Source organism: Octodon degus, unplaced genomic scaffold (assembly GCF_000260255.1).
Source record: "Octodon degus isolate 3935 unplaced genomic scaffold, OctDeg1.0 scaffold00124, whole genome shotgun sequence".
Lineage (NCBI taxonomy): Eukaryota > Metazoa > Chordata > Mammalia > Rodentia > Octodontidae > Octodon > Octodon degus.
This window is the reverse complement of record NW_004524700.1, coordinates 7,288,515-7,316,017: the sequence shown is the minus strand read 5'-3', so window position 1 is coordinate 7,316,017 and position 27,503 is coordinate 7,288,515. Positions and strand designations below refer to the sequence as shown.

Below are 27,503 nucleotides of genomic sequence, written 5' to 3'. Positions count from 1 at the left end.
CTTCTTCTCCTCCTTCTCCACTTCCTCCTCCTCCTTCTTCTCCTCCTTCTCTTCCTCCTTCTCCTCCTCCTTTCTTTTTAAATTTGTTTTCATTTTCCCTGTAGAGATAGTCTGCCTGGAACTCTTTTCCCTCACTTCCATTCTGGACAAGCTGCTCTTCTAAGGCCAGAGCTGCCATGGCCACTTCAGTCCTTGCCTGGGAAGCCACTTTACTTGTGGCAGACTTTTGTTCCTTACTCCCAGGGTAAAACCCTTAGCCCCACATCTGCCTCTGGCAATCTGAGGACTCACTGTGAGCCTGTGGGACTCTGTGAGCAAATACACTGTCCCATCCTCTACTTCGCCCCCAGGCACCTTATTCCAGACCTGCCCTTTCCTCTGTAAACCCACTTGGCATCCTTCATCTGCTGTCTGTGTAGTTCAGGGTTATAGATAGCCCCAAAATTTATGAGGATATTATCTACATTCCTAGACTTTGTTTTAGATTGAGGAAGATTTTCAAGGAAACAAAGCAAAATTTCTCTGGTAATTTGAAACTAGAAATGTCCAACTGTTTTGAAACTATCTCTTAGGTGAAATAGTTATTATGTCATTAATAAAAATATATGACAAATGATAATTTCATTCAAAGTAAGAACAGGCACAGTCTTGTCTCAAACCCTAAACATGGGTTTTTTTCCATAAATGTCCTGCATGTACATGAAAGAGGCTATCCTTCACTATGCACAGGAAAAACTGGCCTTATTTCCCACTGTAGCTAGTTACTACGCCAGGAGCCTAACAGGCAAAATAGAGTCTCATTGAAGCTGAAAAAATCCATGGGCTTTTTACAGATAAAAATTATTATTCCAAGTTTTCGATAAATATTTTGTCAAATAGCAAGTACACAGAACTGATTCTAGATATTTTTTTCCAATTAAGTAAATCAAATCTACTGTCATTGCTCTCCTTTTCAACAACTGTTTATGAATTATGCACCACAGGCTAGAAAACAGTGGGTACACACATATATAGCAGTTGGCTGTTATTCTCCATCCAGCTAACAAGCATTTATTGGACATGCTGTGCACTAAGCATAGCAGAGGAAATAGATGTAGATAAAAATATGGCCCTATGGCCTTTATAATCTACTTTCGATAACAAAACAAATACAGGAGAAGTTAAACAGTACAAAGCAGTATGTGGTCAAGGGACAGGAGCTCAAGTGTTACAGAAATGAGGATGCTGACTATCTAGATAATACTGAGAACAGAAGGGAAGGAAGGACAACAAAAACCTAAGGTCCACATAGAAACTAAAGCTAATGTATGCAATGATTATGTCACTGGTCAGATTAAAACCTTTGATGGCTCATTACTGACAAATGGCCAGATAAAGACCAAACTCTCTAGCAAGATCATAAGACATCGTAGGTCCTGGCTTCAGTCTAATTGGCTAGATTTTATTCAAGCCAAGACCTCCCATTAATGGTCCCTGAACACAATGACACCCATCGCTGTCTACCCTCCTTTGTTCCTGCTGCCCTTCCTACCCAGCACCTACTCCTCCATCTCAGCTACTGAAATACATGAACTTTACACTCTACTTCCTTCCTTGACAGCATCCAACACTGCTTTTTTTTTTTTTTTTCTCCAATATTAACTGTTCAGATCTTTGCCTGGAGATAGCCAGTCTCTAAGATGTCCCCAGTGATTCTCACATTCTGGCACTGAGGAATCCCATCCCTCATGACCTGTTTAAACAACAGGGTATTGAAGAAGAGATACTGTGCGACTTCCAATGCTTGATCTTGAAAGCCACTTGAGTCTTCTACTTTTCGTGCTCTTTTGTATCACTCACTCTGGGGATGGCCAACCACAGATCATAGTTTACTCTAGCAAACTTACGGAGTGGTCTAAACACATAGACTGAGGCTTTCTGCCTAAGCTCAGTGCCAATGTCAGTGAACTAATGTGGAATCATGTCTTGCAACCCCAGAAAAATCTTCAGAAGTCTAGGCCTGGCCAACTGTTAAGTTTCTACCTCATGAAAGACCTCATATCTGAACCATCTAGTTGAGCTGCTCCCAAATTCTTGATCCGCAGAAGCTAAGCACAATATTTATCATTAGTTTTAGGTGAGTTTTGTAAGCTGTTTATTACATAGCAATAATTAATAAAAATATCTCCTTATGTATTCTACATGGGATTCTAAATATTTCCATCTAAAGCTTTTTTAGAACTAGATTAACTATACCCCAAGGGCAAAAGTTTTTAAATTCTCTACATTCTTCGTAAGACATTTGACAATCATTAGTTTATTGAAATAATTGAAAAAAAAAATAAAATAGTTGCTAAAATAGTGCCCTGCACTAACTTCATATTGATTTTGGATAATCCTCCAATTTTTTTTAACTTTCAAGATAGTATGCAAGTAATATCAATTGGTAATCTGAATTCTGATCTCAGACTTGCCTTTTAAGGAATACTTCTAGGACTACAGAGAGACTTCAACTTATCTGTATACCAGGACTTGTCTTCCCATTCTGATATTCCTAACTTGTTCAAAGGCAAGGATAGCTTTAAAGTGTCACCAGTGGTAAATGAGAATTGAGCCAGCCAAGAGTTAATGACAGGAATTGGGGAACAAAATTGACAACAATAAACATCTATCATATAGAATTCAGTGTCAATTGACTCTGACCCTGGCAGAATACTCAGTCCAGTTACTGTGGTCCCTGTCCAACAAACTAAAGGCATTTCACAGATTCCTACTTCAGATTTCTTCTGAATCCCCAGTTAATTTAAGAGGGTTCCAGTTCAGAGCATGTACCTTCTTAAACTTAAGAGTTAATTTACTATCTAATAGAGTCCACATGGGTCTTCAAGGGACCCAACAAAGCTGCTCTAAAACTGAATGAGTTAGCCTCTTGTTAAATTAAAAAAAAAAACAAAAACAGAATCACACTTTTGTAGTCGTTCATTCATGAAACCATCGGAAGCAACAAGTCACAGGCACCACCACTGGGCAACACCAAGAAATGTGAAACCATGAAATTATAGATCATACACACAGTAAAGTAAGGGTCATTACATAATGTACTCATTGCTGACAAGTAAGCTGGCTCAGAAGAATAATTTACTTTGTACTGACATCTACATCAATGACTGGAAGATGAAGGAAATAACAAAATAATTAAGTTATAGAAAGGAAAGCTACAAAATCATGTTAGAAGACACATGGCTCCCACAGTAAAAAGGAGTATGCAGCTTTAAGTGGAAAGCCACAGCACAAATCTAGTCAACTTAGCCTAGGGGCAAAGCAAGATTAGTTCCAAGAATGAGTATTTAGTGCTTATTAAAATTCTGTGCAGTTTCATTGTAAATTCCCTCCTCTTTCTCTTTGGATCCTATATCCACAGACCTCAAAAAGAGCTGGTATTTATCCTAATTCCTTCCATATGTTAAACACACCTCATTGCCCTTGGGCTCCAGAGTAGTTTCTTCTGGAAAAGGGGGATGGAGATTGTGCTTTCTGTGTAGACCATTCCATCCTATTAGTGCTAGACACCTGAGCTTTATTAGCAAACAACTAGGTGCCACTTACATAAGCCTGCTGATAAGGAAAGGCTGTAGTCCAGCTGTTCTTGGCACTCCTTTTCACATAAAAGATCTATTGCTTGAGCAAACTTGGTCTAAACTCTAAAAGTTGTGTGTTTAACTAAAAAAAAATTTTAAAGCCCTCATGATCTTAGTCTCATTAATTGTTCTGCAAAATCCAGATTCAACCATACTGTTAGTATTTGTGCTCCAGTACATCTCAGCAGTATCAGAACAAGATAATGGTTTTAAAAATACAAGATGTGAAAAACAAGTAAAATAAAAAATATGGACATTCCTTCAGGCTACATCTGTTTTATTTTCACTCCTTCTCAAGAAAGGCAACATACAATTTTACTTAAAATGAAGTCAAGGGCTGGGGAGTTAGCTTAGCAGTCTAAGTCTGCCTGGTAAGCATAAGGACCCAGGTTCGATCCCTGGTACCACATGCCACGCAGGATCCAGAATCCCAGGCATGCTGTGCTGACCACTAAAACCCAGCATGGTGGTGTACACTTGTAATTCCAGTACTGGGAAGGCTGAGACAGGAGGATGACTATGAGTCTGAGATGTGTAGCAAGACCTAGTACCAAATAAATATTTTTTTAAAAAAAGAAATAAAGTCAAATGTCTAGAAAACACATGTAAGAAATGAAATGACATCAAAGGAAAAAAGAACATTGAACATGTATAAAAATAGGATAAAGATGTTTTTACACACACCTATAACCTTACTATGTTCTACTCTTTCTAAGTTTACTTTTGTTGGGAGTTGTCATGCTAGTAGGTGTCATATGTTTACTTTTTTAAGTGGTCAGAATGAGATCTCATCTTACTAAAACAGGGTGGTGACATTTGAGTCATCCTAGACAAATGCCTACCTCATTTCCTAAAGTTTCTTCAGGGTTAGCAATTCTTCATATTCAAATTTAACCCCTGTAAAAGGAGAGAAATGGTGTAACTTGGTAATCAGAGTAAATTTTAAGGAAAGGTCTCACTTTTTTTTTTTTTTTTTTTTTTTTTTTGTATTTTAGTACAGGGTCTATAGGGTCTCCCTATGCAGATCGGACTCATAGTGATCCTCCTGTTTTCAGCCTCTGAAGCGCTGGGATTACAGGTATGCAACACCACACCCAGTTTCAATCACTGTCTCATTGCATCCCAGGGATCGAACCCTGGTGCCTGTGTCTACCTAAGCAGGTGCAAAGGTCTCACTTTTATTGTCAAACTAAAATAATCCCTTAAATGAAAGTAATAAATTTAGCCAAGTCATAGAAATAAGGTCACTCATTAATATATACTTACTGAGAACATGGGTATCAAGATGAGTTCTAAAGATAAAGCTTATTTACACCACAGAAGCAGAAAGAAGAACAGTGGTTATGAGGAGTAGGTTGGCAGTGAAAAATGTTTGTCAAAGGATATAGCCTTTGGTTATGAGGTGAAAAGTTCTAGGAGCTAATTTACAGCATCACATTAATAGTGCTGGAGGAAAAGTTACCACCTGTAGGGAACTATTTGAAGAAGCTATAGACAGCTGCAAACTAAGGTGGAATACTACAGGTGTGAAGACAGCGAGCTGGAAGGAATTATTAAACATTTGGAAAGGAAGCAACTCCTTCTGCTCTGAGCAAAAAAATCAGGAGGCTGCAGCATCTGAACTGCCTTAGGATGGACAGGCTGATATTGTCCAGCATAGAGAGGCAAGATGCACATCACCTGGGGCAGAGGCAGAGAAAAGCAGTTTATGTCCCACTGGGACAGCACAGGCTTAGGGACAGCATCAGAGGAAACAGGAAGAGGGAGAGGAGGCTTGGATTGGACCTACCATAATCAGGAGAGGAGGGTGGGCAAATCAGCAGGTACTGTCCTTCCTGCCCCACAAAGAGCCTCAAACTCACTGTTCTATTTGATGCTCGCCCGTTGGCTTACAAGGGAGAAAACTGACCCTTGGGGATTCAAATATAGTCCTCAAAAGTACAGTTCACATCTGTACACCCACATCAGTACTGTGCCAGTGAACAGTCGAGCTGCCCAACGCCTGCCCAACACAAGGGGGTAACCAACTCACAGGCCAGGCCTATGTTTTGCCTACAGTGCGCACAGCTCTCTGGGACTTTTTAAAAACAGACATGGGTTGCTACTGACTAGTCTAAGTTAGAGGAATGCAAGTGCTGGAAAAGTTTTGAAAAAGAGGGTAGTAAAGGCTAGGAAGATGGAGTTATTTAATGTTGAAAGCTGAAAGTGTTTATATATGTCTTGCTTTTCTCTGGGCACTATTTTTATACAGATTTTTCCAAGGCATTATTAGAATGCCTCAAACCCTCAGTGCAATCTAAAATTCTCTCCTGTGGCAAATATACATTTATTATGAAAATTTAAACACTACAGACAGTATAAAATTAACATATAAACTTCTCCCTCTTCCATTCTGTAGTTCCACTATTAAATAGCATATTGCTCATTCTAGTAAATGCTGATTTACTCATAAACATCACAGGCCTTTTTTAAGATAATGAGATCATTATTTGGCTTTTGAATTTAATCTTTCTTGGAGATCTTTCCATACCAGCTCAGGGAGAAACCCTGTTCTAAAGATGCACAGTGTGCATGCTGTCCTGTCGTGTGTGTGTGTGTGTGTGTGTGTGTGTGTGCACGTGCATGTGCTGTGTGTGCACACATGTGTAAGCAACTGGTAAACATGTAAGTCATTTAAAAAATGAAAGTCATAACAAGCTTTTGTTTGTTTTTATTTTTTTCATTGCTGGAGACTGAACCCAGGGTTTCGTGTATGAAAGGCAAGCACTATACCACTGAGGTACACTCCAGCTACTCTTCATTCTTAAAAACAACACTGAAATTTTATACCAAAACTCATTTGGGGCCACTTGTATCAGCTTCTCAGATATTGTCACAGATGGTCCCTCTGCTATAAGACATCATTTAGCAAGATTTCATCATATCCACATACAGTTAACTGTCACTCAGCAATGAAGGGTAAAGGGGAATGCAAATAGTCTAAAAATAAATTGACTCACCCTGAGCTCCCAGGAAGGCTCAGGCTGGAGTTCTCCCTCCCACCCTGCAGCCTCTGGGCAGGGCAGCCTCCCTGCTCTGAGGACCAGGGCACTTGCCTCCTTTTCTTTACCAGTGGCTTCAGCCTCCCTGGTTTCCATGCTTAAAATGAAAGGAAAAGGGGCCGGGGAGATGGCTCAGTAGGATAAGCGCTTGACCGGCAAACGCAAGGATCTGAGTTCAATCCCCGGTTCCGCCAAAAAAAAGAAAGGAAAATACAGCTGATAATTAGCAGAACACAATATACAGCTACTTTCTCTTAATTCAATGACTAGAAAGATTTGTACTAATAGTGTTTGTGGATAAGATATCATGTCTGCATCTTGTACTATGAATAATCACTAAGAAGACAACAATATGCAATGTATTATTATTGAAACTGTCCCACTAATTGGCTTTGAAACTGTCTCATTGCTTTTGTTTCCCAATAAAATTATTTTTAAAAACTAGCAGAACATAGACATTTCAGAGCTGTGAAGGATTAAGATGACCTCCTCCAAACCTCTCTTAAAAATGGCAGTTCTGGCCCAAACATGTTGAACATGCCCAGCTCGGGTTTTTTCCATTATACAATACCCATTTAAATTTAAACACATATGCTGAGGTAGCACAGACTGTAAGATATTTACAACCTTATATCTAGAAGTTTTTAACTCCTTTCTACACCAGATTAGAATGGTCCTCCTCTGCCCCAGTGTCTTTGTTGAAACATTAACAAAGAAGTGCTGGTAACACTGCTGACTGGTTAACAGCAAGACACATGGCTTACAAACCTGGAGCAACTCGGGTGTGGGACTTTCTCCCACCCCTTTCTTGCCTATTCATGATGAAGGGTCTAAATCGGGGAGGCTGTGAAGTTCCACAGAAGGTCTGTTCAGGATGCAAACCTCAAAGAGTAGCTGGGTCCACCCTGTGGTCCTGAAGCCCAGCTATGTTACTAACCAATAGCAAGCACCTGCCCATAGCTCAATGAAGTTGGAAGTCCAGCTTCTGTGAAATGAGGATAATGACAGGCTCCTAACAGAACCTATTTCAGACTGTTACTGATGGGTATGGCAGCATACACAGAGATGTTACTACAGTGCCTGGCACATAGCAAGGTACTAGATAAGTACTGAGCCTTTACAGCTGCACTGGGCTCATACATAGGCAAACTCAAGCAGCTGAGAAGAGGAGAAAAAGTCTTCAATATGGTTTCTGCCAATTAACTAGAGCACATTGAAAGGGATTGCATCTTTATGCTGGTCCATAGCATATCACTAACAGTCACTCCTAGGACTATTCCAAGGGACACTTGACATTGATCTGGGGAAAACCTTGCAAGGGTGGGTCATGCTCAGAAAACATCTTTGCTAGGCCCAGCCTGAGGAGCACCACTTAGGGCTCTAAAAAGGACCAGAAAAATGGGGATCAGAAGGTGCTCTCAGGTCACAGGTGGGTTTTCTATACTACTGGCTACCCATAACAAGCAAGACCTCCCTGGGTGATCAAGTTTATGGGGGCTGCTTTTCTTTGTTCCTCAAATAAGAGGCCACTTCAACATTCACATCCACCAAGGGATCACTCCTTATTCTCATCCTTGCCTTGGTACAGTGAATGTGTTTCAAAGCAATGTATCTAGAAGATTGTCTTTCATTTTCCATTAGAACATGTGACTGGTATACCTAAGAAGAAGAAAGAAAAGGGTCAGAAGCCCCACAGGTCAAGCCTACCAGGGACTGGCAGGGAGAGGATAGACACTTGCTGAACAAGTACAAGGCATGCATGCAGTTTATTATTATTATTTTATTTTGAGACAAGATCTCACTAAGCTGCCTAAACTTGCCTAGAACGTGTGACCCTCCTGTCTTAGCTTCCTGGGATTATAGGCAGTGCACTATACCTGCCTGGCCAATGCTTTGAGAAGCATGAGATATCAATGTTTAGAGACCACCAACTCAATTATCTAAAGAATTGAGGCAGATAAACAAAATGTGCAAGCAAGTAGGACAACATAACAGGCATCAGCAGAACCTTTGACCACCCTGGCACATATATCATACTGGTCATCAACATTTAAGTTTTTAAAACTTTCAGTACATGAAACAAAAATCATCACATTCAGACTGAGGGTTCCCATCTTATAATGACTACTGAATCAAGTTCTAATGCCAAGTGACAAGGAAAGTATCAGTCAAGAGAGAGTAGCAGCAAGAAATGATCTCTCTGGGAAGGGAGCAGCCCCAGCACCCAGAGCCGCCACAGTACTCAGAAAAGCATAAAGAAGGCGGAGTCTGGGGTATGAGACTCATGAAATAAGAGGTCAAAGTAAGGACAGAGAGGGAGGCTTCGTTTTTGAGTCAGGTGCTCTGGTTCTGTGTTCTAGTTCTACAAATGCAATATGAGGACAATCTAACAGTGTTAAGCTGTGCAACTACAGGATGACTCTGGAGCAGGAGCGGGTACCACAGCCCAGCAATAGCCTCTCCTGGGAAGGGAAGAGTTAAAAGGGACTGGGTAATTCTCAACAAGCTAACAAGGAAAGGCAAAAAGCCCACATCCTTCCACATCACTTCATAAACACGCACACATTTAGGGTTATTTACACTTGACAAGATTTGGCTGAAGTTATACGACTAGAAAAAAGCAAGGCTCATTAAGAGTATGTGGCTCATTCAAGGCTAACAGGAGAAAGAGATTATTTGGCACTAGGAATGACCATATCATAAACTTGATTCAGTACCATAATGGTTCCCTAACCCCAGTACAGTACTGGAATGCTAGGCACACAGTAGATTGAATGAAATAATAAGACAGTGTTCTCAAAAGTGCGGGGGAAAAAAAAGCAGATCATGTCGAGGGAGAGAATATGAGATCATCATCAGACTTTCTGACAATAGTTTATGTCAAAAGAAAGTGAAGTGGCATTATTTAAAGTTCTCAAAGAAAAATAATGTGAACCAAGAATTTTTTTCCCCTGTGGTCCTGGGAATTAACCCTAGGGTCTTTGCTGAGCTACATCACCAGCCCTTCACAAATTTTTAAATTCTGAGACAAGGTCTCACCAAGTTGCTGAGGCTGAGCTTGAATTTGTGATCTTCCTGCCTTAGGCCCTCTGGAGTACAACAATTACAGGTATGTGTCACCTTGTCCACAGAGCCATGGATTGTATATAAACCAAAACTGACCTTAATTATAAAGGTCACAGAGGATTATCAAGAAATGAAAGGACATCATTTCCATGAGTGCTTCTGGACAGATCTATTAGAGTTTTAACTAAAGTACATAGCGACATGGGTGTGAGGACTGACAAACAAACGTTCATAGCGCTCACAGAAATCTGACTCAATTGGTACCAAAGGGAAAAGTTCTTTAGTATATAAGAGCAACATGATCTGCCCATTTGTTGAAAACCACAAGAAGGGTTTGATCCCAGGCCTGCGATTTTGGCCCTGCCCCTAGCTGGGTGTGGTGCCGCACACCTGTAATTCCAGTGCTTGAAAGGCTGAAAACAGGAACAAGTTTGTTCCGTATAGCAAGACCCTGTAGACCCTGTACTGAATACATTAAAAGAAAAAAAGAAAGAAAACCACAAGATATATGAATTCTACCACCAGACTATCAAATAACAAACTAAAGGAGAGTCTATTCTTATGATGTTACTCTAGCTGATCAATAAAATTAAAATGACAGAATTAAAATATGACCATTCTGCAACCTCCAATAAATTGATTAGACATTAAGGCTCAATGCTGCTTACATCCAAAAAAGAGTGAAAAAGCCAGGCTTCCAATGAAGAAGAGGATCAAATCCCAGTTCATGCGAACCTCTACACCCAGATGCAAGAAAGACAGGCACTGGAATGGGAGGAACAGCACTGTGAATGTGCATTTTGTTATCAAGACTGAGTGAAACTACAGGTTCAACATCCCAGCCCTTGTGCAAATAACTGTTTCCAGAAAAAAGGATGGTATAGAATCATAGAGTAAGAAATGTAAAAGCCATGGGGTTTCTGATGTGTTTCTAATGAACCAAACTAAACTACAGTGGGTTAGGTTGCACACTTGGGTGATAAAGCCATAAACAGATGCAAGAAAGTAATTACCATAAAATCAACATAGCATTTAGTGTTTTTTAGGGGGTGCAGAGGGAAGTGTGGGACTAGGACTTTGGCAAAGATCTGATTCACAACCTGAGGGCGAGTGATGCAGGTATTTGCCTTATAATTATTCTGTAAGCTGTGCATTTTTGTATGAATTCTGGAAATTTTCTTTTATTTTACAATAAAAGGGTTTTTTGTTTTTGTTTAGCACTAACAAAAACTAGGGGTGTCAGTACAACAGGCAAGAAATGCAAAAGGTCACGAGGTAGGTGGGAAAGGCTCCACTGCTACAGGAGCACTGGGATCCAATAGTAAATAAGCCAGGAACTAAGAATTTCGTTTCAGTGAATTTTTATGCTTAATCTACTGTTTTGATCAAAATTTTTAGACATTTGTAAAAAAACGATGTGCTCCAAAATATTTCAAGGGCTACCTTCAAAATGACCTGCTGGATACCTATCAGATTTGCAAAGGGTTTTGGGTGCTCACAGACAAGAGGTTACACAGCTCACATTCTATGAAGCATCAAGGTGACCAGCTCTACTCAGCCCCATAGTTCATCCTTCTGCCATCAGAAACAATCAACTGTGAAAATGACACAGAAGACAAACTAGATGACAGAATCAGAGTTTGTAGAAAATGAGAGAGTTCACAGCAGGTTACTGAGGGGAGATAAGTGTGGGAGCAGCTCAGCTGCCAAGGCGGGAGCCCAGAGGGGCCAGGCATTTGCAGCAGGCTTAATCCTAAACTTCAGTTCCTCACCTGTAAAAGAGGATTAATGGCAATGTCTCTCTCCTCTAAAAAGCTATGTGAAAATATTATGCCCTATATAACAATAGAATAACAAATTTCATTTTATAAAACTAAAAAAAAGTGTTCTTCTCAAACATGGATAGTGAAGATGAAATTAAACAAAAAGCATATAAAACAGTTCAATTCCTGGCCCACCGTACTTGACAAATGTTTGTCATGATTTTTAGGGTGTGAAACATTTTTCAGAAGAAAACTCTATTTTATAGACATCATCTCAGTTTTAATGCAGGACACATCTTCCAAAATTGAGTTATTTTTATAAACCCATGATTTTGAACATAACAGTCGTAACAGTCAGTACAAGCAGTAATTGAGTTTATGCCATTTTTTAACACCTTCCAAATTACTGGGATTTTCCCCTTCCTATTGCCATAATTGATGATTAAGTTTAGTTCCAATAGGGAAAAGGGCGCAGGGTTTGAAAGATGGCGGATGACATGGACCAGCAAAAAACCACCAACACCGTAGAGGAGCCGCTGGATCTCATCAGACTCAGCCTGAATGAGCGGATCTATGTGAAAATGAGGAACGACCGAGAGCTTCGAGGCAGATTACACGCTTATGATCAGCATTTAAACATGATATTGGGAGATGTGGAAGAAACTGTGACCACTATAGAAATTGATGAAGAGACATATGAGGAGATATACAAATCAACAAAATGAAATATCCCAATGCTATTTGTCTGGGGAGACGGTGTTGTACTAGATGCCCCTCCACTAAGAGTTGGCTGAAATGGAAATTCTTTCCTGTGTGGCAACATTGGGCTGTTTAACTGCACCAGACATTTAGGGGACAAGGCTGCACACATATTTGATACCAGGGGATGTATTCACCAGTGAAATGAGTTGATTTGCAAAAACCTTGTAACATTTTAAGTTAAGTAGCATTTTGTTTTTCTTTTAGCTTTCTACTACACATTTTCACCAAGGTGCTGAACTTTTTCAGGAGTTGGTTTGCTCTGTCATTCCTGCTAACAGTGTCTAGTGGTTTTTCTTTAAATTAAACTTGATGTTTCCCTTTTAAAAAAAAAAAAAGTTTAGTTCCAATAAAATCTGAGACTATGATAATGGTGGGGGCCTTCACTACAGAGAATCCAGCTTGGGAGTGTGAGGCTAATGTGGAGTCTGTCTGTCTCCCTAAGGAGCATGCTCATCCCCAGCTTCTTCCTCGAAGCACAGCCAGTTCCCTCGATGCCCACTCCCCATCTGTTGTCTCTCTTGAAGCCATGACTCAGTTCTAACCAGCAAAAACCTGGGAGGCTTCAGGAAAGATTTAACCTCCAATGAAAAGACAGAGCTACTACAGGATATTTTATCCTATTTTTTAAGACCAAATCTCACTATGTAGTTCAGGCTAGCCTTGAAATCAGTAGTTCTTCTATGTCAGTCTCCCTAGTGCTGAGATTGCTTTATGTACTTCAAGAGAACCAATTATCATTGCCACTTCTGTATCTCACTGTTTATAGTCAGTCAGTCTGTCTGTCTGTCTGTCTGTCTCTCTCTCTCTTTTCAAGGCTTTGAATAAATAGGCAGGCAGTGTGTGTAGCTGAAGAAGCCATTTCCTGCCCCAGGTGGAAGTCTGCAGATAAAGAAGAAGAAGCTGTAGAGAAGGGGGCAGAGGATAATCCGGGCTTTGAGGACACAGGGCCAGCCAGCCGTGGATCTGCCCAACCCAAGAGCACTCTTTGCATAAATAACTTCAGGTCTAACTGCTCAGACCATTCTTAGCTGGACATTCTCCTGCCTGCGTTCTGAAGCATCCTCATTGATATTCCTATGCTAGCACTTAAACCTCAGTGAGGTTGAATTAGGAGGTGGGAGTCTCTGGAGAAGTGATTAAGTCACAAGGGCTCTGCCCCATGGATTAGTGTCACAAAAGCGATTGGAGGGATACCCTAGTGACTTCTGTCCTTCTACCTTTCAGCTCTTCTACTATGTGAGGACAAAGAATTCATCTATTTTAAATGCTTCCACACAGCACAAAAACATCTTGGAAGTAAAAATAAACCCTCAGCAGATACCAAGTTTGCTGGTTTCTCGAGCTTAGACATCTCAGCCTCCAGAACTGTGAGAAATACATTTGCTGCTTTTCTTTATAAAGTACCTGGAGTTGGGTATCTTATGTTAGCAGTATAAACAGCTATAACCCTTGTCAATGTTAATATTTTGAAGCCTTAAACCCAACATCTCAGAACATGACTATCTTGATGATATCATTTCAGTTAAAATGAAGCCACAAGGATGGGTCCTACTCCAACCTGACTGATACATTTAAAAGAAGAGGAAACTAAGACAAACAGGGACACATCACACTTATATACACAAGAGAAGCTAAAATAATCCGTTGTCAGCAGAAATTAACTAGAAGTATTAGACAAAGTTCTTCATGCTAAAAGATGAGAAAATACCAGCTGCAAACTTGGGTCAACACTAAAAAATGATGAGCCTCATAGTAAGTAAATATTTAAAAAAGTTATCCTATTTAAATTTCTTTAAAAGATATTTAAGGTAAAAATAACTATGATTTTGAGAAGTTATGTATATACAGAACTAAACCATACAGCAATCAATACACAGGGGATCTACAATCTCCTTTATAAAAATGATTGTCACAGACTTAATTGTGTCCCCTTAAATTCATATTATCAAAGTTGTAACCCCCAATGTAACTGTGTTTGTACATAATTAAGAGTAAGTGGGGCCGGGGAGATGGCTCAGTGGAATAAGCGCTTGCCTGGCAAGCTCAAGGGCCTGAGTTCAATCCCTGGTTCTGCCAAAAAAAAAGAAAAAAGAAAGAAAGAGTAATAAGGTCATGAGTAGGAGACCTCACACCATAAGACTGTTGCTGAAGAAGGGTGAAACAAGGGGTACCCCTCACAAAAAAAAAAAAAAAAACAGTACGTGCACACAAAGGGAAGATATCACCTGTGAGCCACAAGGAGGGAAGAGGAGAAACCCAGTGTGCTGGCATCCTCATCTTGGACATCTGCTTTCAGATAAGCATCTGCTGTTTAGACCACACAGTCTGTGGAATTTCCCCTGCTTCCCTCCCCAACGGGGATTGAACTCAGGGAAGTGCTTATTCCAATGAACCATCTCCCTGGCCCCCCTGTAGCACTTTTTGTAGCAGCCCCCATAAACTAACACATGACAAGAGTACATTATGTTATAATGGCCTTACAAATACTAATGTCAGCTATCAAGTTTGTCTGTGTCTGTCTGGTTGTGTCTATCTGTCTGTAGATTGAACTCAGAATTCTCACACTGAGCTACATCTCCAGCCTTTTTTGTTTTTTAACTTTCTTTTTTTTCTTTACTTTTTGAAAAGACAGAGACTTGCTAAATCCCTAAGTTGTTCTGCTTGGACTAGAACTTGGGATCTTCCTGTCTCAGCCTCCTAAACTGCTGGGATTATAGGCATGGCCACTGTGGCCAGCTCTAACTCTTCTTTTTAAGGTTTTTTTTTTTTTTTTTTTTTTTTTTGCTTTTTGTTTATTAAATGACATTCTGGCTAGACGATATAGCTCAGTGGTAGAGTGCTTGCCCAACATAGGGCCTTGAAGTTCAATCTCAGCACTGAGGAAAAAGAAAAAGACTTCCACAGTAGGGCTGTTAACAAAAATGAGGGATACCGAGATTATAGCATGTGGTGGAGATCTCACTGCACTCCTGTCTTCCTGTCTTGGGCTGTTCAGCTGTGTTCGGACTTACAAGTGGACACAACAAGAAATGCCATGGCCTCTGGGGAAATATGCAGGTACACCATCCAGTGGTGGCAACAGATGTCAAAGTTCAGAACAAACCGATGATTCAAGACACTGAAGAAACTGGCCCAGCATGGAGTCCACCATTCAGGATTAGGAAATGACTCCTTTATTTTTCTTGCTTCTGTCTTTAAAGCCATGCAGTAGTTTTCTGGGAGATGGCTGATGTTTGATTAAACACGGCTTTCCCTACCTGGGTACAGGTCCCCAGTAACTCCTGGAGTGAACACGGGGACATCAGCCGGCTCAGGGCTCCCAGCAACTGGGGATGACCTCTGTTTACACATACTTAACCAGTTTGCTCCTTTGCTTTTATGGCCTAGAAGGTTGATAGTGCCTAAAGGAAGGGTTCCTGGAATTTGCCAGGGTAGGGAGCCCTGTGTAAATGGAGACCTCCTGAGGAAGAATGGAAGCCTTGCCCTGCTACCTGTGATCCTCCCCGCCTCCCTGCCAAGAAGGTGCTGCCAGGTGGAGTAGCTTGTGACCATGACTGTCTGGGCAGCCACAAAGATGACACACTTTTAACTTGGGTTCTGTGCTGTTTTATTTAGGGTTTTTCTGGGGCTATAGCTTCCATCTGACTCCAAGTCAGTCACCTGGGAAACTTCATATCACAGGTACTGATGCTTGGGCTCTCACTGCATCATTACCAATGGCCAGGCCTAGGAATCAGTATTTCTAATCCCCAGCACCCTCAAGTGATTGATGTTCAGATTGAGAATTTGTATCCTGGAGGCCTGTCTTCCTGTCTTGCTGTGAAGAAACTTAATTAGGCAAGTGGTGTCTAGAGACTGCTGCTTGCTTGCTTGCTTGGCAGCAGAGAGCAAATATGTTTAAAGTATAAAGTAGATTTTAAAAAGATTAAAATGCACACACACATGCACAATGCACATCCATGAGCCACCTTAAGAAACAACGACGTTTACTCAGCTAGGTCCTCACTGGGCTGAAAAGTATTGCATATCAACAGGTGAAGAAACAAGAGGTGCATCTTACAAATAGATCCATGGGACTGAAAGCCCTAACGCAGAGGTGTTGGAAGGTCTGCTCAGCATTCACTGGTTGAAAAATCAAGATTTCAGTCCCTTGGCAGTTCTGGCACTGTGAACTCATGTGTTGGGTGGCTTGAGGACACCGAGGTTGCTGTGCAGCTTACTATCTGGGGTGCTGCTCTTTTTGCAAGCTTGGTGTATGTTTGGAAGAGTCCAGACCCAGCCCAAGACTCTTGAGTCATCAAACTGCCCATTCTCTCTGCTGTTTCCTGCCCTGGAGAGGCCCTGGCGACTCCAAGAGTAGTGGCCTGTGCTTAGAACTGCCCTTTTTGCAATGAGAGGGCAACAGGAAAAGAGAAAAAACACTTTTTTCTTTGCAGCCATTTTACCATAACTTCCTTCTTTCTTCTATTATTATTATTATTGTTGTTGTTGTTGTTGTTACTATTACTATTATTATTTTGCATTGTGGGTTGTGCCAGTATGTGAGACTTTCTTATTTTTAATTTCTGGTCAGTTTTATTTATTTATTTTATGCATTTAGTACAGGGTCTACAGGGTATCACTATGTACATCAGGCTCACAGAGATTCTCCTGTTTTCAGCCTCCCAAGCACTGGGATTACAGGTACATGCCACCATGCCCAGTTTCAATCGCCCTCCTAGCACGCTCCGGGGTCAGGGCAGGCACAGCACACTGGGGATCAAACCCTGGCTGCTGTGCTCTGCCTCAGCAAGCGCTTTAGTCCGCTGAGCTATCTGGCCTGCCCTGGTCAGTTTTAAATTTATCATTTCAACTGGAGCTATGGAAACTTTTAATAATTGAAGTCCACTACTGATGACAGACAGTACTCATTTTAATAGAGCCACTGCTTTTTTCCCGTACATTTAAATATTTGACCAAAGATCAACAAGTGTGAAAATAGACTGAAGTAAATTGTGCCTCAGCCTTCCTGTGTGGTCAGCTATGTCCCAGGTCCAGCTCTGGAGCCCAGCACTGGGCTTCCCACCTCAGTGCATGAAAAGTGACGTGATAGAGAAGTGGTGAGGGACAGATGCCAGGGGCACTGGATTGTGCTCTTCCTGGTGCAGACCCTTGGTTCTGAGGACCCTGCACACATACCTATTCCTGATGTTACCCCTCTAGTGAGTCCTCTTGAAATTCTGTTCCTCTTGATAGCTGACATTAGTATCTGTAAGGCCATTGTAACATGATGTACTCTTGTCATGTGTTAGACAACACAAGCTGGGGGTGGGAAAGGCTTGACTAGAGCTCGAAGACTTGGAGCTAGAAGAGTGGGTTTGGCTGGCTGGGTCGTGTCCTCCTCTAGGCTCTTGTCAAGTATCTGAGAGTGCACAACACGTATCCTGCCAAGGAGGACAATCCCATTTGTTGAGGCCCTCGGCCTACAGGAACTCACAAGAGCCCTGCTGAGGACACCTAGCCAGAGGCCCGTTGTGACCCCACAGACAGCTGTCTGTCTTGATGATCTGCTTTCATCCTTACCTGCTTTATGTCTGGAGTTGTGTAAGGCCAGCCCACTACTCAGAGCTTAATTTTAAGAGTCATTTAAAAGCTTCCCTCATGCATGGGAACACAGCTCCTTGTGCTCAAGACACGTAAAACCCAGACGCCCTGCTCATTTGTCTTCACTGTCCATAGCATTTCCCTTATATCACCATGTGACACTGTAGCTGGGAATCTCTGAAGTTCTGTTGTATTCACCCTAGTCTCTTGGGCTCCTCTGCCATCATTATCAAAAAAACAAAAAACTTCATGCTAAAAGCACATATGGTACAAGTATTGCTCTGCTCCACTCCCCTCACGTCTAGTGCTAACACCACTCTCTGGAAGACCTACTACAACAAAAACTACCACTTGCTAGGTCCCTTTTCATACACTGCCCACAGGAATATGGTAGTTGAATGAACACAGCAATCTTTTTTTTTTTAAGTTTATTTATTTTTTATATATTTGATAAAGGTTCTCACTATGCAGCTCAGAGTTGTAGTAATCCTGCTATTTGCAGCCTCCCCAGCACTGGGATTACAAGCGTGTGCCACCACGGTCTCAGTGGCCAGCTCAATATGCCCCAGGTATGGGACTGGAGCAGCATGTTGTGCTGGGGATCAAACCCCCATCCCTATGCTTACCTAAGCTGGAGTTTAGTCCACTGAGCTATCTCACGGGCCCGCACACAGCAATCCTATTTACTGCTCATCAATATCATAAATAGGCTGGGGGACCTGAAATAGATGGTTCTAAGCCATACCATCAGTAGTGGTTGACTCATAAGCAGCTGATTCCAGTAAAATCATTAGAACCAATACTTTCTTCACTAAAGTCACCTTTTTAAAAATGTATTTAGTACAGGGTCTACTGGGTCTCACTACGTAGATCAGACTTACAGTGATTCTCCTGTTTTTAGCCTCCCAAGTGCTGGGATTACAGGCACATGCCATCATGCCCAGTTTACTAAAGTCACCTTTATACTCTGGTTTCTCTTCAGATTATATATATCTTTCGCCTTTTATTAAAGTCACCTTTATTCCCAATGTTAACTATAGTAAGTGAGCACTTAAACCTAATTCATTCTGTCATTAAAGAAACTAATCTAGATTTGTTTACAAGCTGGCATTCCAGTGGAAGCCCATTCCTGTGACCCCCTCCATCTTATTATTTCTTTTTTTGAGAGAGAAGAGTTATGTGCCTTGCCAGCTCCCAGTTACCTGGACAGAAATATCATCAGGTTAGTCTATAACCCCCACTCCACCTTGTTTTATAGGGAAATGCCCCTGAAAAGGAAAGCTCCAACCCTAGGAAAACAACTTTTTGATATACATTCAGCTTTGCAGCTGGATCTAAATCTCTGCTGATTCTGTACCTTAAATACTTCTAGAAAAAAAAAAAAATTCTCCCTAAAACAATGGGCTATTATGTGAGTTTTGGAGAACCCATTCTTATGGTTTGTGTCTAGTTGCCTCTCCAAAGACTCATGCAGTCATGGGGCAGACTTCTAGAGTTTGTAATTAATTCATGATACACTGGGATTATGGGTGTGAGTGCTGGTGGGATTATGTGTGTAAACACTACACCCAGCCTGGGGCGGATAGACTGAATGCAGCACTAGGGAGACAGACTTGCTCTCTGTAGCCATTGTTGCTGCTGCTCTTCTCATCTGTTCTCTTGCTAACGAAAGGCTGCTCTCTGCCATGTGCCACTCTGCCTTGGAGCCAGCTGAGTATGGACTGAAACCTCCACTAACGGTGGGCTACATAAACCTTTCTTTCCTTCATTTTGAGTGTTGGATATTTGTTTCAGCAATAAGAGAACAGTAACTGAGACACCCATGATATTTTTAAACAAGTTTCTCAGGTAACTTCCATGCTTGACACAAAAGCCCAAGGACAGAATTCCATGAAATCAGGTTTACTGGTGTTATGACACTGTTAATTCAAACAGATATCAGAAAAAAGTGCTTATTTCAGTTACTAATTTCCAGTGGGAATAAAAATATTTTGAAAATGGTTCTACTATTCCATGTCAGTCCCTTTCCTTTGTGAAACAGAAGAGAATTCTGAACCCATTATTGCCACAATAAACTTACCTCCAGGGACGCCCTTCTTATCAACACACACCTTTGCGCAAATTATCTGCCCTCTTGGGAATTCAGGACTTCACAGAAATATGAAGAAGCTGCACACTGCTGAGCACATGGTAGATCAATAAGTGCCTGCACTGAGCATGAATAGTGCTCACCTTTTATAAGCTGAACTGAGGAAGTGGACACCTCCAAACATGAATAACCCATGAATTATGGTCAAAGCATGTGAGTCAATTTCTACCTCTGCACCTGACATTCTAGAATCATTACCATTCCACTTTTAACTTGTGCCTTCCTCCGTACAATAAAACAGAATAAAAGCTAGATGGATCACTGGCTACCATTCCACATCATTTACATTTTAAAACATGGTTCTCTACTTTTTTTCACCCTCCACGAATCATTCATGTTTGGTGTTGGGCAACACTTTCCAAAGGAGAAAAGTCTAGAAACTATAGTCAAACCCTAGAACCACAACCATCAAAAAAAATAAAACAACTGCCCCCCAGCCAGGAGAACAGGAAATGAACTCTTAGCTGCAAGGAAACAAAGATGGGGGTATACAAAGTAGCATTTTGGTGTTTGTTGAGTTCTTTTGTGTGCATTTAGTATTAAAAGCAGGATGTGGGCAGTGTGAACTAGGGTGGGGCAGATAAAAGTAATCTGGCCAGTACCTCAGTATCAGAGCCACAGATTGCTGGGAAGGCAAAACTGCGGCCAGCTGCCCATTCTGCTGTGCAGGTTAGCCCTGGGCAAGTCATCACACTGCCAGTCAGTGCTGGCAGTACTGAGGCTGCACTAATGCTCCCTGGGCCTTTCCCTTCCTGGAAGAAAGAGGCAGCACTCAGTGGTCATGGCTACTCCTTGAGCTCCTGGCATCTGAACTGTGATCAACCCTCTCAATTTATACCAAGCAAAAACAGAGGGTAGGAATGGAGTGTCCTGCATGGTTCAGAGGTATGTTTGATTCTGAAACTGAATGAAATGAAAGTGCCAAGACAGAAATACCAGGCATCTGCTCCAGGGGATCCCTAGTAGAACTACATCAACTAAATCAGTTAACTCTAAGACTTGTGCATTGCCTACACTGTGGTCCACTCAACTTCAAGGCTTAATTATTTGAAGTTCCTCAAACCACACACTGCTGGGGCCTGGCCTTAGCTCAGTTGTTTAAGTGGCTGCTTCCACAAAGCTGTCAGCCTCAGGTTGCTGTAGTTCGATCCCGACAACACTCCAGCCAGCCAAACCACCCCTGAGGGCATTCGGAGCAAAAAAAACTTATTCCAAACCACACACTGCCGAGAAACCTGCATTTCCTCATAGGTACTGTATGAATGCAATCACTTCTCTCCGCGTACACTTCCCTCCAATTTCAACAGCATGAAAATTGCACAAAACAAGCCTCCTAACATGCCCTCAGCTTGAGACTGTACTGTGTCCCCCACTTATTTCTACCATTCTGGTTGAGATAAGATATTCACAAGTTACTAGGCAGCAGCAGATCTCAAAACTTTACTCAAATCACAAGTTAAAATTTCAAAAAAGTTAGCCAATTAATATATATGAAAGGAAAAACATATTTCAAAAATTTATAAAAAAAAGACTGTGTACTGGCTAGAATATTAACAAGAAATTGCTGACCAAACTCCCTACAACATATCTAGTTAGAAGGTGGCAATAAATGTTTCCAGGTGTTTATTTAAGTGTGATAATTATTTCTTTCCTTAAAGAGAGTCATATGTTTACACTGCAAATAATAACGTTCCTTAGTTAAAACATCGTGGAAACATTTTTGTGTAGCAGGATTCGAGCTGGACTAAAAATACCTGTGGCGATAAGCAGCCGTGGAGTGATTTCTCTGCGCCTAAGTTTCCTAAACCAAGCACAATGGCTCTTAAAGGCTACCACATTCCGTTTGTTTCCTTAGCCACACAGTTTGGTTATCCTTACACGGAGAGAATAATTTCTACTCAGAATGTCATTTTTCTGACAGCATCTCCTAAAGGGATTCTTACCAGGAAAGCGGGGATATTTTACTTTCACAGCAAGAGGGAAAGAAGACGTAGCGTTCAGAGACAATGGAAACTAAATGGGACCTCAGCAATCAGATTAATTTAACAGACGAGGAAACCTTTATAAATCAACTCAAACCACAACACAATGGTTATTATGATGGCAAAGCTAAGATCAGTTTTAATGTAGAAACGCGCTTCCTGCATGTAAAATACCGACCCACTCCGTAAGAACAACTAAGTGGGAATGAACCCCTGGTCCCGTGCAGACGAGGGTTTGCGTCTCAAGCCAGCTCCTCTCTCCGAGCGCGTTGGAGACACTGGTGTCTGTGGAGGCGTGGGGTCCCCTGGGCCGATCCTGGGCCTCGGGGTCCCGCGGAGCAGCCCGGAGCCCGCAGGCACCGCAGGACTGGACGCGACCTGAACCGGCGGCTCGCCTCCTGGACGCCCTCGGCCCACGTGCAGCCAGTTACCAGGACGACTACCACGCGGAGCCCGGCCACGGGCGGGGGGCTGGGGCCATAGGGTCTCGGGCAGGGGAGGGTGGAGGTCGCAGGGGCGCGCTCCCCGGAGGTGCACAGAGGGTAGCCGGAGTTTCGCGGCCGCGGCCCCCACGCCTCGCGCACACCCACTGGCCGCCCGCGCGCCCTCGCCTCCCCTCCGGGGAGCTGCGCCCGATCCCGGAAAGTCCCCAGTCCCCCTCGGCAGGAGAAGTCCGCGCCGGACGGGCGCTGAAGTACTCACTCGGAGGAGCAGCCGGCGGGCGGGACCTGAGGCGCGAGGTGGGCGGCTGCGCGGACTGACCCGCGGGACGCTGAGGGCTGGCGGAGAGAAGATCCAACTGGACCGCAGCCGGGGAGGGCGGGCGGGCGGGAAGCGGGGAACCGGGCCGGGGCGGGGCAGGGCCGGAGCTAGAGGAGAGGCCAGGGCCGGGGGCGGGGCCGCGGCGGGCCGAACTGGGGGCGGGGCCATGGTCGGGGGACCGAGCCAGAGTAGGAAGGGGCCGAGGAGCCGGGGACGGGGCGGAGCCGGGGACGGGGCGGAGCCAGGGCGGGGCGGGATAGGGGAGGGAGGGGGTCAGGGGCCGGAGCTGGGAGAGGAGCCGGGCCGACCGAGCGGCGGGAGGAGCCAGGGGCGGGGCGGGGCGGAGCCGAGCAGCAGGGCGGGGCAGGCGGTGGCGTGCTAGGGGCGGGGCGGGGCGGGGCGGAGCGGAGGCGGGGACCTGGGAGGGGGCGGGAGCGCGAGAGGAAGCGGGGCGTGGGCGGGAGCGCTGGGGAGCTGTCAGTGACTGGGGACCCTGGTCCAAAGGACGTGGCATGACTTAGGCAACTTCCCCGACTGGATCCCCCTTGACCTCAACATGTAGGTTAGAGAGACCCACATTTGTGTCGTGCCTTGACAATTGTTCGCGAAGGTTGGCCTCTTGTCACGATGATGATGCTCCGTGGATGTCCCGACATGCGTCTGCTTTCACGTGTTTATCTAATTTGGGCTCTGAGTACATCCGGTGCCGTTTCGTTTCCCCCGAGTTAGAGGCTGGCTGGCTCCGGCCAGCGCGATCCTGGGCCCCCGCCTCATCCACCTCAGGGTGGTATGACCGCCCTGTGTGCGGAGCAGGAGTCCTGGAGAGACCCCTCATTAGGCGGAGTCTGGGCTGCTTTCTCTAAATCAGCCCTTACCAGGAAGCCGTTTGCAAGAGCGAGGGGCTTCCTTGAGCACCTACAATGTGGTAATTCTGTGCACGGTGGTAGGACGACTAGTAATACCAGCGACTTTAGTTTCTGCCCTAATCCTCAGGACAACCTGTGGCATATGTCTTATAGGCACTCCAAATATGCAAAGAAATAGGCATAGCAAAAATCTTAGTCACTTTTCTCCTTGTTGAGACTAAATACCTAATGCACAAAGTTAAAAGGTGATGTGCTCGCTTCGGCAGCACATATACCAAAGTTAAAAGGAGAAAGGTTTATTTAACTCGCAGTTTGTGGAAATTTCTCTCAGCTGGCTCCAACGCAGGGTGGCATATGGCAGAGGGCAATGTTCATGGCAGGAGAAGGTAGCAAAAGCAGCAAGAGAAAAGCAAGACAAGCTTGTTTCTGTCCCTTATACTATATGCAATTTACCTAGATTAGGGCAGTGCCAATCCAATCAGACCCAATCAACAATCACCCACCCTTCACAGCTGCATTGCACTAGAAATCAGTCACACTCTAGATTAAGCCACCTGGGGGGGGAGCCTGTCCCTCATAACTACATGAGGCTTAGGGGGTTATCTAGACAAACCTTAACAGTGAAGTTCAAATAGCCTGTGCAAAAATGTTACACATTTAGGAAATTAAAGAGTGTGTCTGACAGGCAAGTGAATTTTGGATAGATAAAAGAGACAAAATCACAATACATTTGGGTTTAATACAAACAAAAGATAGGAACATACACCAGTGGTTTCACAGATGCTTTATAGCTATAGAGAGAATGTGCAAGGACATTTTTCTGGAGAAGGTGATGTCTAAACTGGGTTTAAAAGAAGGCTTTGAAACTTAATGGGTGAGTACAAGGGAAGAGCCATAAACATTTTCCAGCGTTAAGGACTGGAGAGGTCCACTGGTGGTTGTATTGAAGCTAAAATAAGAACAGGACCAACAGCAAAGACTTTCCAACTCAGGAACTAAATAGCAATAATTTGACCCTCGATTAGGAAGAATCCAGAAGATTTTAAATATGGGACACAACAAAATGTTGTGCTATAAAGGCTAAGCTGAAAATGGCAGAAGAGTCCAGAGCCAGGTAATTCTTGAAATACGTCAGGATGAAATACTGTCATAGGCAGAATAACAATGCCTTGCAGTCTGTCCATTCCTTAGTTCCCAGAACCTGCAAATACGCTAACAGTACATGACAGAAGGCACTTTGCAGGTATGATTCGGTATATTGCGATGCAGACCTTGTCCTGAATTATTTAGGTGGGCCCAAACTAATAACAAGTCTCCTACAGCAGAAACATAAGTCTTCTTTTATCTAATCTAGACTTGTATTTCTCCTGGTTGTCATCCTTTTAAAGATGTGGTGGGGCACAACTCCTAGGTCATGAGCTCATCTGTGAGAAACCTCTAGAAACTGGAAATAGGCCTATTTTGTTGTTGTTCAACAACAACAAAAATTGACAGAACTGAATTTTGCCAGTAATCTAAATGAGCAAGGTCATGGATCTTCCCTTAGAGCTTCCAGAGAGTAAATCAGCTGTACTGACACCTTGACTTATGTCCTATAGAACTATAAAATAATAAACTTACATTGTTTTAAATGCTTAAGGTTGTGGGAGCTTGTTATGGTGATAATAGCAAAGTAATACAGTACAAATGGTGAGAGCTTAGATGACTAGCTCAGTGGACTAAAGCACCTGCTTAGGCAGAGCATAGAGGCTGGGGTTCCATCCCCAGTGTGCCCGGCCACCTTGCCCCAGAGGCATGCTGAGACAGCAACTGAGGCTGGGCATGGTGGTGCACGCCTGTAATCCCAGCTCTTTGGGAAACTGAACGGAGGCTGATCACACCAAGTCTAATCTATGTAGGGAGACCCTGTAGACCCTGTAGGCCCTTACTAAAAAAAAAAAAAAAAAAAAAAGTAGATAAAAAGGGATTGAAGCCATGGGAAAGGAGTTATCCAAGTTAGTTTTTCTTGATATTTGTTATCTTTTATTTATTTAGTACCAGGTCTCACTATGCAGTTCAGACTCATGGTGATTCGCTTGTTTCAGCCTCTTCAGTGCTGGGATTATAGACATGTACCACCAGGCCTGGTTTCAGTGGCCAGCTTGTTGCAGGACCAGCATAGCATATGGTACTGGGGATAGAACGCAGGTCCTTGCACTTGTCAGGCAGGCACTTAGACCACCGAGCTATCTCCCTGGCCCCTTCTTTTATCTCAATGAATCAGAATAAAATTGTTCAATAGTTGAGGGGGTGGAGGCAGTTCCTTGAGCCCTCCCTTCTGTCTCAGAGGTCACATTTCAGAGGCACCTTTGTAACATTAGGCATCCCTTATCATTGTCTTCAAAATGCTATTAGACTTTTATGCCTTTAACTTTGGTAAAGAACCAGAGCTTTGCTTTATCCTGTTTATGTTCAGAAATTAGCAGGATAATTAACTTTCCTATTTTGTTGGATTGACAGATAACAGACATTTTGTTTTCAAGCTATCTCTTACGTATTTCCAACTTGGAGTCATAAAAATATATTAGAATGTAGAAGTTAGCATGTAAATCAATGACAAAATGGTATTTTTAAATAATTGTAGATGCCTGAACGGGTGAATCCTTTGAACAAGAAAGTCCTGAGCTTTGTAAACTACAGGTAGAGATAACTGTTACTACAGCTGCATGCCAGAAATGCCTCTTGCATGCTTTCTGTTTTTGTTTCTACCCAGATGAAATTTTTACCCAGATGAAAGTACTTACTATAGACATAGTCATGAAGGTTTTAAAGATCTACTTCCATTGTTTCTTGTGCTATTCTCTTCTTTCAAGCCTCTGTTTTGTCTCCTCAATGACTGCCTCCTCTTTTTGGATATGAGAAATAACTGTGCTGCACTGTAATATGTGCAATAAAAATGTATGTGCAAATAGTCTGGGAGGAGGAAGGAAGTGACTTGCCTTCTCTGGGGGAATGGGCAGGATTTCCCAAAGGAGGTGCCATCCAACCAAATCAAAAAAGATTAACTAGAGCTCTCCAGGCAAAGGGAAGAGAGACAAAAAGATACCATTTGACATTTTCCTGCAGAGTACACAATGCTAAAGCAAGAATATGCAGCTTAAATATAGCCCACAAAAACGTGGCTGAGGCCTTTGTGCTTTAGCTACACATTGTGAGAGTGTACCACTCAACAAGCCTGATTTATGGCTGTAACTTTACCCTCAAAAATATCTCAAAATCCACAGCTTCAACCGTATCTTTTGTCTGATTTCGGGAGCATTATCATAACATCTAATCATGTCTTTAAAGATGAGTTATGAACAGGTACCAACCCCTGTGATGAATGTAATTTTTTTTTTCTTTCTTGAGACAGGGTTTCACTATGCATTTCAGGTTGACCTTGAGCCCACTTTGTAACCCATGCTGGCCTCCAACTCAAAGCAATCCTTCTGCCTCAGCATCCCAAGGGTTAGGATTACTGGCATACACCTGGCTAGTGTGTGGGAGAGCTTCTGTGCTCCCCTGTGCCCCCTGGGCCAGAAGCACAACAGAGGGGCACCACAGGTTCACTGTTGTGCCAGAGAGGAACAACACGTTCACTTCCAGGGCTACAGCAGGAAGGAGCTGAACACAACAGCTAGACCCAAGCCAGGCATAACTGGATAAGCTCAAACTTAATAGATCTACAACTGAATTGCAGTAGGTGCTGATATTATAATTGCACCAAAGCTCTACACCAAAGGTCATAGGTCAATGCTATGCGAAATGACAAAGAGAAAGAGCAAAATGCAATCTCAGGCCTTAAGCCCACCCAGAACAAGAGCAGAGGATACTAACTCAGCTAAAATGAATAAAATAACAATGCCAAAAGTAAAGAAACAAAAGCAGAAAGGT

General features: G+C 42.9%; 1 protein-coding gene and 1 pseudogene across 1 annotated transcript in view; one reads left to right on the top strand and one right to left on the bottom strand.

Annotated features, from left to right (window-relative positions):
• Window positions 1–22,801, bottom strand: part of Tnfaip8 (TNF alpha induced protein 8) — a 140,199-nt gene extending 117,398 nt beyond the window's left edge. The window contains exon 1 of the mRNA XM_023700554.1: window positions 22,666–22,801. Within this exon, the coding sequence (XP_023556322.1) occupies window position 22,666 (1 nt within the window). The 5' untranslated portion in view covers window positions 22,667–22,801. The remainder of the gene's footprint in view (window positions 1–22,665) is intronic.
• On the top strand, window positions 11,962–12,582 carry LOC101570187 (annotated as a pseudogene).
• Window positions 22,802–27,503: the final 4,702 nt, after the last annotated feature.